The 15,702-nt window shown below is 47.4% G+C and overlaps 3 protein-coding genes across 6 annotated transcripts; 2 read left to right on the top strand and 1 right to left on the bottom strand.

Annotated features, from left to right (window-relative positions):
- Positions 1-253: 253 nt before the first annotated feature.
- On the top strand, positions 254-8,587 carry Spt20 (transcription factor Spt20 homolog). Of its 4 annotated transcripts, XM_017250594.3 has the most exons (9): positions 254-623; positions 699-887; positions 956-1,963; positions 2,025-3,808; positions 4,073-4,403; positions 4,464-4,686; positions 4,751-6,361; positions 6,855-7,151; positions 7,215-8,587. In XM_017250594.3, the coding sequence occupies exons 2-9, from the start codon at positions 852-854 to the stop codon at positions 7,568-7,570; spliced, it is 5,646 nt and encodes a 1,881-aa protein (XP_017106083.2). In that variant the 5' UTR covers positions 254-623; positions 699-851; the 3' UTR covers positions 7,571-8,587. The 4 variants fall into 4 exon arrangements, with proteins under 4 accessions (XP_017106083.2, XP_070135575.1, XP_017106085.2 ...); XM_070279474.1 differs by lacking the exon at positions 699-887; XM_017250596.3 differs by having other exon boundaries at positions 254-887.
- Positions 8,588-11,288: 2,701 nt separating this feature from the next.
- Positions 11,289-12,755, bottom strand: Vps36 (vacuolar protein sorting 36). The gene is made up of 3 exons (XM_017250603.3): positions 12,595-12,755; positions 11,812-12,540; positions 11,289-11,750 (listed from the first exon to the last, which is right to left on the bottom strand). The coding sequence occupies exons 1-3, from the start codon at positions 12,688-12,690 to the stop codon at positions 11,373-11,375; spliced, it is 1,203 nt and encodes a 400-aa protein (XP_017106092.2). The 5' UTR covers positions 12,691-12,755; the 3' UTR covers positions 11,289-11,372.
- An 87-nt stretch (positions 12,756-12,842) lies between these two features.
- Liprin-beta (liprin-beta) lies at positions 12,843-15,602 on the top strand. Its single transcript, XM_017250602.3, has 4 exons — positions 12,843-13,229; positions 13,284-14,230; positions 14,287-15,169; positions 15,232-15,602. The coding sequence occupies exons 1-4, from the start codon at positions 13,035-13,037 to the stop codon at positions 15,271-15,273; spliced, it is 2,067 nt and encodes a 688-aa protein (XP_017106091.2). The 5' UTR covers positions 12,843-13,034; the 3' UTR covers positions 15,274-15,602.
- The last annotated feature ends 100 nt before the right edge of the window (positions 15,603-15,702 follow it).

The raw sequence follows: 15,702 nt of genomic DNA, 5'->3' as shown, positions 1-15,702 counted from the left end.
TTTTTAGAAGGGCAATGATTTTTTTATTCTCAAATTTATGAGCTACTAGATAGATTCTTGTGCAAAATAGGTTCAGAAGATCGGAAAACCCATTCATAAATTCCCATTGAAACGATTTTTGAAATTTCCGTTGGCGCAGACTTTGTTAACAGAGGGTTAACAGATGCCAGTGCGTCTAACAGCACACAGTGTGCATAGCCAGTGAGCACACACCTTAGGTCAGAGTTGCCATTCACGGCGAACGATAACGATTGTTGTCATTCGCACGGCACGAATCGTACAGTACATTTACATTGCAAAAAGCCTGAAACAAAGTTTTAAACCAAACTGACCTAAAACAAGCCATTGCCAGTCCAAGAGTTACCTTAAAACAAGCATTGCTATCCTGCATGTGGACTGTGTGAACTTGTGGAGTTTCTATTTCTAACAACGCCAGAACCAGAAATAGTCAACGGCAGAGGGGCAGGGGAAAATGTCACTCAGAGCAGCGGAGGCAGTGTAAAAAGAGTGAGGAACACACTTTCGTCGGGCGCTCCGAAGACGCAACCACAGCCACAGCCAGGGCCACAAGCGCCGCCACCGATCCTGCTGGGAGGTGCTCTCCTGGAATGGAGCACGGTCAGGTGAGTGTTGACGGGTCGCGGACGGGTGCGGACAGCGAGCAAAAGTAAGAGACGACTGTGGTTCTGCATCTGCAGTTGTAATTCACAGGGCAGACACCTGCGAGCGCAATGCAAACCAAGCCGATCCTAGTAGGGCCTGCGAACAAACTCAGTCTTCGGCGCTGGCTTGGATGTCGTCGGTAATTGGGTGCACCTCATTCGGGACCCCCCTCGCATTTCTTTGCCACAATGCAAAGCCTGGACTCCTCATGCCAAGAAGCCGATGTAAGACCAATTTTTCCCCTGCACATCCTATTTACCTTTTGTAATGAATGCCCTTTGTTACCTTGTAGTTTATTATAAATGACACGCTCAAAAAGCTAAAGGGTTCCAGCAGCGCAGACCATGCCTCGGGACTAGCGCATGCTGTGGTTCACACTCACGGCGTGAGTGTCCACCAACCGTCATTCGTCCAGTACCAGGCGACGTCCTCCCCCTCCAGTCACCAGCTGCAGGCGCAGCAGACGCAGTCCTACCACCAGATCCACTCGACGCTTCAGCACCAGCAGCAGCAGCAGTCGTCCCCGGTTACGGTCAGCTTTCCGACAAGCAGCAAGTCATACCTGGAGAGTAGTCTACTGCAGGCTATACCCCAGATACCCGCCCAGCCACCCATCTGCATCTTCGATGACGAAGAATCCCCCACCGAGGGGCCAGGAGGCTCACTCAGCGGCTCGCTGGCCATACTCACGGAACCCACGTCAGCCACGCCCACTGGCCTTCCGACCGCAATCGCCCCGTCGCCCTCCTCGTGCTCGTCAACCACTACGACGCTGTCGAATTTCAACTCGATCACGTCGCCTTCCCCGGTGGTGCCCGACCTACTTCTATCGACTCCACCGGGCGTAAATTCTAGCCTCAGCAGTGGCGCGGTTGTTATAGCGCCGTCGGCGGCTTCAGCGTCCACTAAGAAATCGGAGAAGCGGCCTTCGTCGTCTAATTCGAGCTCCAGTGGAGTGAGTCATCACTTACACCACCATCATCACCACCAGTCCCAGAACCATCATGTTCTGGCCTCGCCAACTTCGTCGCCCAACAAGCGCCAGAAGTCGAGTAGCAGCAGCAAGGACAGCTCTTCTAGTCGCAGCTCAGCTTTGCCCTCCTCCGCCTCAGCAAGTCTGGCCACCTCGTCGACGCAATCAGCACGAGCAGGCACCGCCACCTCAAACAGCAATATTCATTCATCGGCGAAGACCTCGGGCTCTTCGGGCAACTCCAAGTTCTTTAATTTGCACGAGAAGATTCGGGACCTGTACCTACAGCTTTTGAGCAATGACCTAAACAACTTCGCCGAGACAGGGGTAAGCTGTGACCGAATCCAGTCATTTTTGCATGTCATAATGTGTTTCCATTTTAAAATAGCTGAAGCAGCGCACACGATCGTTCACCCTGGAGCGGCTAGTCGAACGGGAGAAGCTCAATACGATCGTGGTGAATCTTTACCCCGGCAACAAAGGATACTCACTTGCAATGCACTACGACGAGCACTTGGTGCTGAACCCTGTTACGAACGAATGGACTGCCACTCCAAGGGACGAATCCTTTTTCGAAGGCCCCGGATCCGGGGCAATCGGATCAGCTGGGGGCCATCGAAGTCGCGCTAAGCTGGCGGCCGTCGACGAGAGTCTTTCTAAGGCGGAACCCGCGCAAGCAAAGCATGAGTTTGGCCTTGTGGAAGTCCTCCGATGGCCCTACGAAAACGATCTGCTCCTGCAGTGTATCGATCGCGAGATGCTGCCGGAGTTTTTGATGGATCTTCTGTGTGCAGAGACTGTCAGTCTGTCGGACGGAAGTGAAGGGACGCGGGTGTACGCAAAACCGAATGTTTTCTACGCAGGCTGCGTAATTGTTCAGATTCGCGACTTCCGCCAGACATTTGCCACCTCTACAAATATCTGTGATATGAAGCACATCCTGCTGAGGCCCACGAATGCCACCCTCTTCGCGGAAGTGCAGCAAATGGGCAGCCAGCTACAGGCGGATGAAAAGCTGGCTTTAGAGAGCCAGCTGGTGTTGGCCACGGCTGAGCCGCTATGCCTAGAGCCGGATCCCAGTATTGGGAGGCAGGCTATTAACGCTCAGCATCAGAGACAGCTGTTCAACTCGCATGAGCTGCGGCGCCGAATGAAGAAGTTCACCCAGACTGCTATTAACCGGAAACGCAAGCTGGATCAGTTCACGCACCACCATGGCTTGGAGCTGTGCGACTACTTGGCGCGTCTGCGACAAAGACCGCGGACAGGTAGTAGCAGCGGCGGGGGCAACGTCACCCCGGCAACGGCACCCACCAACAATCCGCTGGTGGGGGCTATGCTCTCCTCGTTCACCTCCAAGGTTCCCCGCCGACCCCATGAAGTTATTCGGCCCATACTTCCGCCCAGTTTGGAGTATCCTGCGAACTTGAAGGTTCCAGAGCACGTGATCAGCGTGGAGAAATACGCCAAGACCTTCGAGCCCCTGAATGAGTTCAGCGAAGGCACCAAGGATAGCTGCCAGCCCAGCAGTCGGCACAACTTCCAACCGCAGCTGGTCGAGGAGTACGTTTTGGAGACAGAACGCGAGGCCAGCGAAGGTCGGCGGGCGCTCTACCACATAAAACTGTCTATATTCCAGCGTCCGTCCGATGCAGAGTACCTCGGCGAGCTTTACGTGGACCGGGACTTCAAAGAGGGAGAGCGAAACGGCGAATCATGTCGCTTTGCGCTGGGCACTCGGGTGCATGCCAATCGGTACATTCAACAGTTCCGCGAGATCTTCACGGAGGAGGGGCGCAAGGCTGTTAAGATCACGCATTTAATACCCGGACATGTGCCAATCGTTACCCACACGGGGCTGACAAGTGAGCAGCGACTTCTTCTGCAGCAACAGCAGCAGCAACAACAGCAGCAGCAGCAACAACAACAGCAGCAGCAACAACAGCAGCCGCAACCTCTGCAGCAACAACAACAGCCCCAAGCCCAGCCGCAGCTGTCCGCTACAGTGCATCACGTAGCCATGCCTCGTCAACAAACCACGCAAAAGACTCTGAACTTGGCGGAAGGCAATGTTATTGGCGGTTCGCAGAACTTTCGGCCACAACAGCAGCTCCATGCAAACACCATGTTGCCACCACAGTCGCCTGCTCCCCAAGACAACATTGCAATCAGGTTAGCCATGTTCGTAGAGGTTTAACTTCCCTCCCGAACCAAAATCAAATAATACTTCAATTGCAAATCAAACAAAACATCAATGCCGCTTTCATCCAATACCCTTCAAATCCCATCCTAAACGAGAGACATAATTCCATTAGCGAGACATTATTCCATTAAGTCGCCTTGATTGCAGTACTATAAGCCAATCGTTTTCCCAATTTCACATCCTTTTAACGTTGTTTTTATTTAAAATATTAATGAAATAATATTAACTTTCAGAAAACAAGCTCAGCTCCAAGCGCCAAATTATACGGTGGAGGCCCCGCAGCAACCAACAACGCATATAGTGCAACAGCAGCAACCGCAGCAGCACATACAACTGCAACAACTGGCAACGGGAGAGCCGGTGACCCTGAGCAATGGTTCCTTGGTTCTGGTACAGCAGCAACAGACCCAGCAACAATCGCAGCAGTTGGCCCAAGCACTACAGAACTCTGGAATAACCATTCAACCCGCCACTATACAGCAGCAGCAGCAGCCGAAGGGCACTTCGTTGATGGGGTCCAATTCCGCATTGCGTGCCCAACTCAACTCCAATGTGCCAATCCTGGTAAGGCTGATATCTCCAGAGTGCAAGTCATATGTTATGGTTGTGCGTCTTTTCCCGTAGCAATCGCAGCTCAAAGTTCAACAGCAGCAGCTTATTCAGAAGCAACACCAGCATCAGCAACAACAGACAACTGCCACTAACAACAATAACAACACCCTGAACAACCACACGGCCATACACCCGAATCCTGCCATCAACGCCATAGTGAACAGCATTATGAACTCGGCCAACCAGTACCAGCAACAACAGCAGCAGCAACAGCAGCAGCAGCAGCAAGATCACTGTAAGTATCATGCGCACTTTCGAAGCTGGAAATGGCTTGCCAATTAAACCGAATTCTTCCCCAGCTGGCAATATGGTGAACAGCAACGCAGTGGCAGCCGCTGGTGGTGGGAGCAACAACAACGGAAGCTCCAACACTACGACACTGAAGAACTCGAACAACGCCTCCATTTTGAACTTGCTGAACAGCGCACCTGCTGCCATGACGAGTACCCCTGTTGCCAGTGGAACATTTACCACATCCACGGGCCAGCAACAACCGCAGACGTTGACTTTGGTGCAACATCAGCAGCAGACTACGCCCGCGACCGCCGACGCTGCCACAGCCACATATCTACAAACCACCCGTGGCACCCCCACGCTGGTTAGTGCTCAACGGAAGCAACAGTCCAGCGAGGTGCTGCAGAACCTGCTGAATGCTAACCGCAAGATTGTCGGGGGAGCCGGTACCACGACGACTTTTCGGACAAACTCCTCTGGGAATCTAATCGCCGTCAACCTCAACCAGGCACCTCAAACGCACCACCAGTCTTCAACAGACGGAAGCCAAACTGTTCGAGTGTCCATGTCGGCGCTGGCTTCGCAGCTAGCTTCACCTCCAGCCGTGATGACCAATCCCACTACCAGCTACACAGTGATCTCTTCCGGAAACAGCGCAGCGGCGGCTGCAGCCTGGATCCAAAGTCCCACGGGGCCGGTGCAGCAGCGTATCTTGAGCTCACTAAGGCGGGATAGCACAACGGCGCCACCCAACGCCATTGTGGTGGGTATGGCAGCACCCTCGCCGGGCAGCGACTCGAACGCTTCGAACGCCAGCGGTTTTGCGGTACCCAATAATCTGGCATCCACTTCTAGTGGTGCGGGTGGGGCGCTGTCCGCTTTACTTACCAACGCAGCCACACCTTCGCCCTCCGGATCGGATCACTCCCAATCGTCGCAGTCGCACCAGAACCAAGCGCTGCTGGAGCGGTTAAGTAACGTAACCTCTAACGTATCCGCAGTAGCCATGCCACACATGTCGCCGCAGCAGCCGCAGGCCCAGCAACAGTTCATCACTAAGACGATTGTTCACTCCCCCGCCACCTCCTCCATACACTCGCCAATGTCTAGTCCGCATCCACAGCCGTCTGCCTCGCCTCAGCAGCATCAGCAACAGCAGCCACAGACCACCGCCACCCTAAACCTGCAAGGCATCAACCTCTCGCAGCTGCAGGGCGCCATTACCAACTTCGCTGGCCTACAAAATGTCCAAGTGCAGATCCCCGGTTTCAACCAACCCATTTCGCTGCAATTTTCCGGAAACAGTATTCAGCAACAGACTGCTGGCAACGCGGCATCTGGAGCGGGTTCAGTACAGGGGCAGCAGCGAAGTGTTCTGGTCTCGGTGCCAGTTTCCAGCCAGCAGCAACAACTGCCACACACGATAACGCTGCAAACGCAGTCGGGAACTCATCAGCAGCAGCACCCACATCAGCACCAGCAGGCGCAGCAGCAACACGCGCCAGCGACGGGCACCATCGTAAGCTTGCCCTCGGCTGTGGCGGGCACCCAGACGGTGGTAATAACAAATAATGCCGCCGGAGGAGCAGTCCCAGGCGGCGGCGCCACCGGAGGCAACGCAAGCAGCGGTGCTAGTGGAGGAGGAGCCGGAACAGCCATGCTGACCCTACCCATTGGTAAGTACCTCTCGAATGAACTACTTCCCAGGCAGTGGCATCGGTGGGGAGGGGCGACCCTGCGAAACCGCCCCAGCCAAAGATATATACCAAGTATTTGATTCTGACTGTGGACGCGGCTACCCGTTGCAATTTATTACACTTGTTAATATTATTTATACGTAACTCTTTTCCTTTGATTGAACATGCTTAATTTTGTTCTCTTCTGTTTCTGTTTCGTTTCTCGTTTACAACAAAACATACAACACAAACCCTTTAACAACTCGTTTCGATCCCTCATGCAACTAAACCAACCGTTTATGTGTCTTTGTGATCTAATCCATATGCCACCAGTTTGAGATTTGAGAGTCCATTAGCTATAACCACAACCATGTTACTCGTACATATATCGTTCAAGTTGGCGGCTTCCCTGACCTCCGACATGTTTCATTGCAACCTAAAACAATCCAAAATCTCCCCGCACACCCACGTTCTGCTCTCTTTCTGCTTGCAGCTCAAATTGTCGGTGCCGGTGTACAGAAACTAAATCCCCAAACAATACGTGCCTCAAGTGTTGGTGGTGGTGTAGGTGTGGGCCAGCAGGCGTTGCAGCAGCAGCAGTCAGTCCAGGTCCAGGCTCAGGCTGGTGGCGGCAGCACCGCGGCCATCCAGTTGGTCGGCACCATCCAGCCCCGTTCCCGCAACGTCCAGGTGGTAGGTGCCAAGCAATTGGCCACCAGTAGGCAACTCATCACTGCGCAGCGACAAATTGGAGGTTCCACGTTAAAAATAGCCACGACTCCTGTGAACGGTAAGCTGATCCGCCTTCTTGCTTTACTTGTATATTAACATAATCCCCATTCCTTTTTTTTAGCCGCCAATGTAGTCACCAGCAGTTCCACTGCGCCTATCGTGATGTCTACTCAAAAGCTTCAACTAAAGACGGTGAAGGCTCCTGTGCAGCAGCAGCAGTTGCAGCAACAACACCGAATACTCAACCAGCAGAGTACCTCCACGGTTTCGTCCCAGACACTGCCGAGTACGAGTTCCAGCGCGGTTCAGGTGCAGGTGCCGCAGCAGCCACAGCTGCAGCATATTCAGATCGCAGGACGGGCCACCACCACCTCGGGGACCATTAGCCAGCGGGCTCTGACGGCTTTGGCGGCGGCCAAGCAGCAGCAGCAGGCTGCGGTCAATCGGAGGCGCTCAACCACTGACATGACGAAGTAAAGACGACAAAGGATACAAACAATACATATTGTGAGGACGTACAGACGAAGCTCAATCGAAAAGGAAGGCTTCTCGTTGTGGTTTTGCTGATATTATAGTTTATGGCTACTTCCTAACTGTCATACTGTCGTAAATAGTATATACCCGTATACCTAAATTGTTTTGATGTGTACTTGTAAGTGTAATGGCACGGGCAACGAAGCTAGGGCCTGGAGTCGGCCTAGCTGCAAACCTGCCGACTGCGCTCTAGACAGAAACGAACTAGGTGTAGACTCTTAAAAATATTTATTTAGTTGTATATACACACAAAATATATATAAAATTATATATATCATAGCCATTCAAACTACATAAAATATACCTAACAACTTGGCTCCCAACTCCGATTCGTTAAACCCTAAGACTAGTTCGATAAGTGTGCTAATTTTAAGCTGTACTGAAGGAGAGTCACAGAAAACAAAAACAAGCAATAAGATGATGGAAAACAAATTATGTTTAATTAATTCGGAGTACGATTACGTTTAGAAAATTTGAACCGTTATAAGGGTTAATTTTAGAAATTAAAATTATGCATATTGTACTATTTATATTATTATTGCTAAATATTTAATCGATTGCCTAGCCTAAGTTCACAAACGAAAGCAACATTTTAGTTTTTAATGTACAATCGTAGCCTCAACCAATTTAGTACTTCCAATTGCAAAAACATTAAACGAAAAGCAAAAGAAAGAATACAAAAGTCAGCATCTATTTAATCAATTTATTTGTAATAGCGCAATGTACAATAAAGTAGAGTCAAGAGCAGTCGAAGTTGCGGAGGCGCGGAGAGTTGACAGGAAGGGTTGAATAATGTGTACAAAATAACGCTTTGACTAAACGATTTGTTTTTATACTACGCCAGTTTTTTTAATGAAATTATTTAAGAAACGAGTTTTATTATGTTACATCTTGCTGTAACTGTTTAGCATGGATTTGTTCTTCGTAAAACAAAAATAAAAGAAACGCAAAGTAACCTCACCACTACCCGTATCCCTACCGTTCACCGCAGATTCAAGCATAATTTACTCAATGTTAAAATTAAATAATTGTGATTTAAGAAGAATAAACGAATAGAGAACATGGTACTACAGCGGAGTGAATGAATGAATGAAAGCTTCAAGAAGCTGCTATAGTTGTGGCATTACCTTACTCAAGCAAGGAGCTGCCAATCGGGGTACGAAGTTACATACATATATGCAAGTCTGAGATGTATGTATTGACCGATAAAAGGGTTATTGAAGCATAGTTCGAAACTTTATTAAGGTAGTGCGGAGCAATCTAAGCAGCAGACTAAGCCATTTATATCTGTAAACACAAAACAAACTATTAATATATATGTGTAATTTCAATTCAATAATTGCTTATCAAAATACCTGACTGTAGAAACTTTCATTAAACTGATTACGAAGTGAACTCTTGAAATATTAAAGAAAATTAAGGAAAAATAAATATACCATTTAAGCGCCGACAAAGTCACAGCAAAAGCTCCGTTAATCAATAAAGTGTGAAAAGAATAAGATCAAATAGTTTTGTCATTGAAAAATACACCGGGGGGAAATTTTAAACAAATTTTGGGAACTCGCATGCGTTTTCGCCTCATGGTAAATCAGTCCTAGTCCCCAGCACTGCCGACGCGGCAATATAAATCATCCAAGGACATCATTCCTCCGTGTTACAGTTCGAGTAGTTACTCGATCAGTTTCCATTCATCAGGGCCACCAATACATAACATGTAAAATATGGTTTTATAGTTCATTTAGTACAGTATTATCACACAAGACGTATTATTATTATTATTATTATTATTCCCACAGTTTACAAAACTAAACTAACTTAGTGGGTATAGCACTGGCAACGAGGCCCTTGGCCGTATTAAAATTTTGTTTACTCCACAATTATTAAAAATTGTAAAAATTGTAGGGATAACCTAACCTCTTGTCTTCCTTGAACCAAAGACCAGAGCATACGTAGGTTTTATCAACTTCGTTTTCCACGGTGCCTTAAGAGAAGAAATCTATGCCATTTTACCATGAGGGCCGTGTAATTCAGTGTACCAGAAAAAAATAATTGATTAAAGTAATAAAATTAGATATAAAGCTCTTATTTAATTGAACGAAATCGCTTAACTAACTATAATAAATTCCCAATTCATATAGAATTTTTCCCATCCATTTAGGGGTTATATACCTTTTTTATTTTCTAAAAATCAAAAATTTTTTTATTGCTTTATCTTAAAGAATAACTCCTTGAGTACATTTTCCCAAAAAAAAGTTACAGCGCTCCTAACCGCGCGCCTCGTCGCGGCCCGAATTGAACTTTAAACTTTAAACGCGAATATCTCGAAATGGTGTTTCTTGAAAAATGACTTTGCGGTGATATGGATTGGCTGCAAACTGTTCTTAATGAAATTTTTCTGTGCTTGAACGATCGACTTTTCACGCACAAACTTTTTTTTTGCCGAAATGAATTTTTAAGTGAAATTTCTAGAGACCAAAAAGTTAATTTTTAGCATAAAACGTTCCCGTATGCATAAAAAAAAAATCTTTTAAACGATCGTTCAAGCACAAGGAATTACACTAAACTAATGAAATTTTTTTACTTTTATGGTTTCAGTTGACCTGGTCGACCTGGGGAAGTATCACCGCAAGGCTCTACAAAAAAAAGGCCTCTAAGGGACACTGGTGCCGGTTTAAGATTCACCAAACATTATCCATTGAGAAAAGTATTTCAAATTTGTAGAGAGACAAGAAAGGAAAGCTAATTTTGGGCGGAGATGAAGTTCATATACCCTTGTTCAATACCCAACCCATATAGTTGGACGAAATTTACTAAAATTAAAAGCTTCTATCTTCAAAAATACCAAAGTTTGTATTTTTACCAAATACCATTTCCGATCGTTCAGTTATATGTCGGCTATAAGATATAGTCGGCCGATCGTTATGAAATTTGGTAGCTCAACTGATCAAAAAATTTAATCTGTACGAAGTTCCAACTTTCTATCTTCAAAAAAACGTTGGGTTATTTCCGATCGTTCAGTTATATGGCAGCTATAGGATATAGTCGGCCCATCTCCGAACTCTGAACTCTCTAATTCTAAAAACATTAAAGTAGTAGCATTTTCGATCAATCACTTATATGGCAGCTACAGGATATAGTTGGCCGATCACGGCCGTTCCGACTTATATACTTATATACTAAAGGAATGAAGGGTGTGTGCAAAGTTTCAAGACGATAGCTTCAAAACTGAGAGACTAGTTCGCGTAGAAACGGACAGACAGACGGACATGCTCATATCAACTTAGGGAGTCCTGATCATGAATATATCGAGCTCTCGATAACGTAAGCGCCGTTTTTCGCGAAAAATTTTGTTATGCATATGCACATAAACGATAACCCATTTGCTCATTAAATACCAAACACTACTTGCAGATATTTTCTACGAGTACCGGGTATAAATATGAAACAGATTTGTGCCGTGAAAGCTTATTTTTAAGTGGATAATTTTCTATAATTTTGTATATTGGATTGCTTTCATCTCCAAAATTAATATCAGAAATTTCGGATTTTAATATTGAGAAATTGTGATTTCAGAAACTCCCCGAAATTAACAAATTAGAGCTTTAATAAGTTTCAATAGTATAATAACTATAACTGAGGTACTTCAAAAAAAAATAATTCAAAAATTTATGAAGGTGATTCGGAACATAAAAACACATGTTGTTTGTTTAATTTATCTAGTTAGTAACAGCTCAAATAAGAGTTATCATTGCTTATTCAGTAGTAGATTGGGATAGAAGCGAAGACCCTCAACAGATTCGTCCCGACACAATTTCCCAAGGCGTTCGGCTACCAAAAGGCGCTCCTTTGCCAGCAAAAGAGAAATGCCAAGCAGCTTGGCTAATTCCTCTACGGCCATAGATTCAGCTGTTTCAACTTTTTCTAGTGTGTCGAGAGCGACCACGTCATCGTCGTGGGATTCCAGCTGAAGGACTCGTGCACCACTGGGAAAGCTTCGAAGGCGAATGGGTCCACTGAGAAGCTCGCATGCGTGTAAAAGGTCCTCAGGCGAAAGCAGTTCCAGTCCTCTAGCTCGATTTACGCGGCAGTAGACATCTGCCAAGGACATCATTCCTCCGTGTTCCTAAAAAAAAGGCTTCAAATAAGCCCGCTCACAAGGTTACATGGAATTTCATCCTACATACCTCAATGGGATCCAGTAGCATTTCGCAAATCTGTTGCCCCAAACTGTTAAAATATGCAGTGTTGCTTGTAAAGTTATCTCTCGTTACAGGACCATCAATTCCCAAGCTCATTAAATAGGATTTGAACCGAACCGTCTCATCATCCGATATTTCTCCCTTCTGCTCTCGTATTTTGCTGCTGATGGTTTTAGACAATCCTACCATATCCTTGGCCATGGCCATCAGCACACTAAGATCTTGGAAGGCCAATGCAATGTTTTCATCCGTTTCTTTGGCCTTTGCCTCTAAATTCCGCTCGATGCCTCCGATTCCTGTTCGCTTTTGAATGCGAGCCAGCCTATCGTTACTTGAGCTGGAGCCCAAACTATTGGAAGCAGGTTTGTTTATTATGGTGTCGCTAACCAGGGCTATCTCCCAAACGCGGGCATTGAGCGTCTCCTTGAGGGCACTGTGGAATTCTATGCTCAAGCCGTTTTTTCCGGATAGCTTTATGTGCGTGGCTCGGCTGTAGTCAAGTGGACCAGGTCCCTTGTCTGGCGCCGGAGGACGAAGGTGCATAATAATGCGAGTCTTGCGGCCAAAAAAGTTTGAGGCAGTGGTCTCCTCGCTTAAGGATATCACATAGCTGAGTGGCAAGCAAAGAGCTACGGCGGCTCTGGCTATTTCTCCTGGACGGCCCCAAAAAAGTCTGTGCGTTGTGAGGACGACCTCCCCCTCCTCGAACTCCGTCTGAAAGATGGTCTCATCAGAATGCGACTGGATTGGGTTAACAAATCAACGTACCTTTTGGTCACCATCGTATATTTTCACCTTGTTGTCGCGGCTAACAAAGGCCTCGTCAGAATTTAGGCGTGCCTCCACATAGGCAAACCGATTCATCTCCCCTATTAATTTCGGTTATTAATGAGTTTTGTTTTGGTAAAATTTAGTAGAGATGAGCAAATTTATACCGATATTTCTAATGTTTGCTCAGACCAAAGTTCTGCCTTTTCTCCACGGATGGCGCTGCTTCGAACTTTTCTTGGGCTAATCGGCGTTTCTATCGAATTTTCCCCACCTCTAACCTATTGTTTCGGATTTAACAATTTTTTTTCGGAATTAATTTAAATTTTAAAACAACGAGAAATACGATCAAAATGACGTGCCTTTGCTAATCAGCTCACCTAGCGATGTACTGTAGCTTTTCACCTTTGACCCAGCACTAGCGAAGCCTACCGATTCTCATGGCTGCAACGACGGAGGGCAGCAAAATGCTCGAGGCAGCTTTGCAGCGGATGGATGGTCTCATTTCGAGCACAGCAACCCAGGCGGGGCCAGATACGGGGGCGGGAGCCTCGCTGACGCTGAACGAGCGCAACCTTATTTCGGCCACCAATGTCTTGTCCACGGCCAAGACTTTGGCGCTGGCCCTGCAACAGGTGAGTCACAAAAGGAGATAAGGCGGGTCTCACATGATTGTTTCTTGTGCTCAGGTGGGTCTAGCAGCCCCGGCCCCTGATCCTGTCACTGCGGCGATTATAAGCGACTGGCTGGAGACACATATACCACGGCAGGACTCCGATGAGCGGATGCGGCGATTGCAACGGGACAAGGAGGGGCTGGCGTTGCAGTACCAAATGCTGGCGGAGCGTGTCTCTGAGCAAGCTGATAGGATCATTGAACTGGAGGGCCTGATCACGGAGAAGACTCAGCAGCTATGCAGTAAGGAGGAGCAGTTGCAACGTCAAATGATTTCGCGCTCTGCTCTGGAGACGCAAAAGCTGGAACTAATGAGTGCCTTGAGTGAGTTGAAGCTGCATCGCACCGCACTGGAACAGGCCAGTGATGCCGGCGGCGGAACCGGTGGCGGCGTTTCGTATGGGAGCTTAAGCAACATTAATCAGAAAGCTTTCGTGGGATCCCCAAAGACGCCGCCCTCGATGCTTCGTCATCAGATCAAACCGCAGTTTCATAGCTTGCCACGGTCCCACGGCAAGTTGGCGAATAATAATAACAACAACCGTGCCTTGGACGTCAATGCGAACAGCAGCGGTAAACAAAGGAACGTGGTGTTTGCTTCGAACGAACAAATTTTGATAGAAGATAATGTTCCTCAAGTGGACGATGCCATGACATCCAGTTTCCTTTCGCAGTTCACGCCGTCACCAAAGCTCCGGGAGCGGTCTGCTCGCGGTTTGCGCAGTATTCTTGGCAAGTTGCGGCGGAGCAACAGCAGCAACTGTGAGCTCACTGCTTTGGAGCAAGCTGAACCCGAGTTCCGCCGGGGAGGATCAAGAGCCACAGCTGGCGGGCGCATCGAGTGGAGTGCCCAGACACCATTGTTCGGGGAAAACGAAAAACATTGGACCACCTGGGGGGTTCAGGAGGTGTGTAACTGGCTTGTTCATATGGGATTGGGCTGCTATGAGGACAATTATCGGTAAGTTTGGATTTATTAAGCAGTATTTGTTCTAATTCTGGCATATTTGTTTGCAGAAAATGGATAAAGTCGAACCCTTCTGAATCGATTTTTACCGCGTCACCCGTTGACATTGAACGGGAGCTAAATCTTAAACTGGCGCTTCATCGTAAAAAGATTACTTTGGCCATCGACGATATTACTGGAAAGGAATTCGACGAGCTGACTCTAAAGGCGGCAAAATTGGATGTCTCCTGGGTGCTGCGCTGGCTAGACGATATTGGTCTTCCCCAGTATAAGGACTACTTTATGCAAGCCAAGGTCGACGGGCGGATGTTGCATCGTCTGACGTTGGAGGATCTGGCCCAGTTGCACGTCAGCTCCTGCCTACACATAGCCTCATTACGAGCCGGTATCCTGTGTATGCGCCGTATGTCCTGGAACCCCGAAGGACTTATTAGGCGCTCTATTAAAGTAAGCAGTGAAGACGAGGACTCCGGCAGCCCACAGAAGGACAGAGTGGATTTGTGGACGGCTCATCGCATTATGGGTTGGCTGCAAACCATTGACTTGTCGGAATACACGCCAAATCTACGTGGTGCCGGAGTTCACGGTGCACTGATGCTTTACGAGCCACGCTTCAATGCTGAGTTGTTAGCAGACCTACTTTCAATACCACCGAGCAAATCGTTGCTGCGCCGCCATTTGGCCATGCACTTTAAGGAACTTGTTGGTCGCCCCGTGATCTTTAGCAAGCGTGATGCTGAATCTGCACCCGGCTACCAGCCATTGAGCATCACTGCCAAGCTTAAGCCAGTAAAGCGCACACAGTTCTCGTTAAAGCGACGCAAAAGCTCGAAAAGTCCGAGCGACGTAGACTGGACCGAGTATGTGTGCCCCATGAACGCCAAAGTGCCGGAGCCTTCTGAGTGTGAGCCGAATAAGGACAACGATATTTCAGTGAGCATACAGTCGCAATAATTTGCAAAATGAAGCTGAACTTCTATTTATTTTATAAACAGAGCAGCGACCATGGATCCCCATACAAATGCACTGCCTATTGAGACACCAAATCTAAGAAACCAGGCGACAATATTAGGAAGGCTAAACTTGTTCAGCGTCGGAATGGACAGCACCATTTAAAAATCTTTAATTCTTCTGTTACTAACATTAAGCTAATCTGGATCAAAAAGAGGATGGCATCGGAATTAGGATAACATTGATAACGATAAGTATTCGCCGTGGCATTGAAGCGACCCTAAGTGCGAGACTAATTTCATAGACTTAGAAAAATTACATATTACCCCTTTTGGAGTTTATTTTTTGTACTAACACGTGTATTGACCGATTCTTTGTATAAAATATAAAAAAGTATGTTTTTAAATAGGAAAAATGTTTCTGTCTCATTTTTAAAAGTTACTTAAAGATGAGATGTTCCGGAGACTAGGGCTTGAAGGACATTTAAAAGGCGTTTTTATTAATCCACGCCTTGA

Source organism: Drosophila bipectinata, chromosome 3L, assembly GCF_030179905.1.
Source record: "Drosophila bipectinata strain 14024-0381.07 chromosome 3L, DbipHiC1v2, whole genome shotgun sequence".
Lineage (NCBI taxonomy): Eukaryota > Metazoa > Arthropoda > Insecta > Diptera > Drosophilidae > Drosophila > Drosophila bipectinata.
The sequence above is the reverse complement of the archived record's forward strand: the minus strand, read 5'-3'. Positions and strand labels throughout refer to the sequence as shown.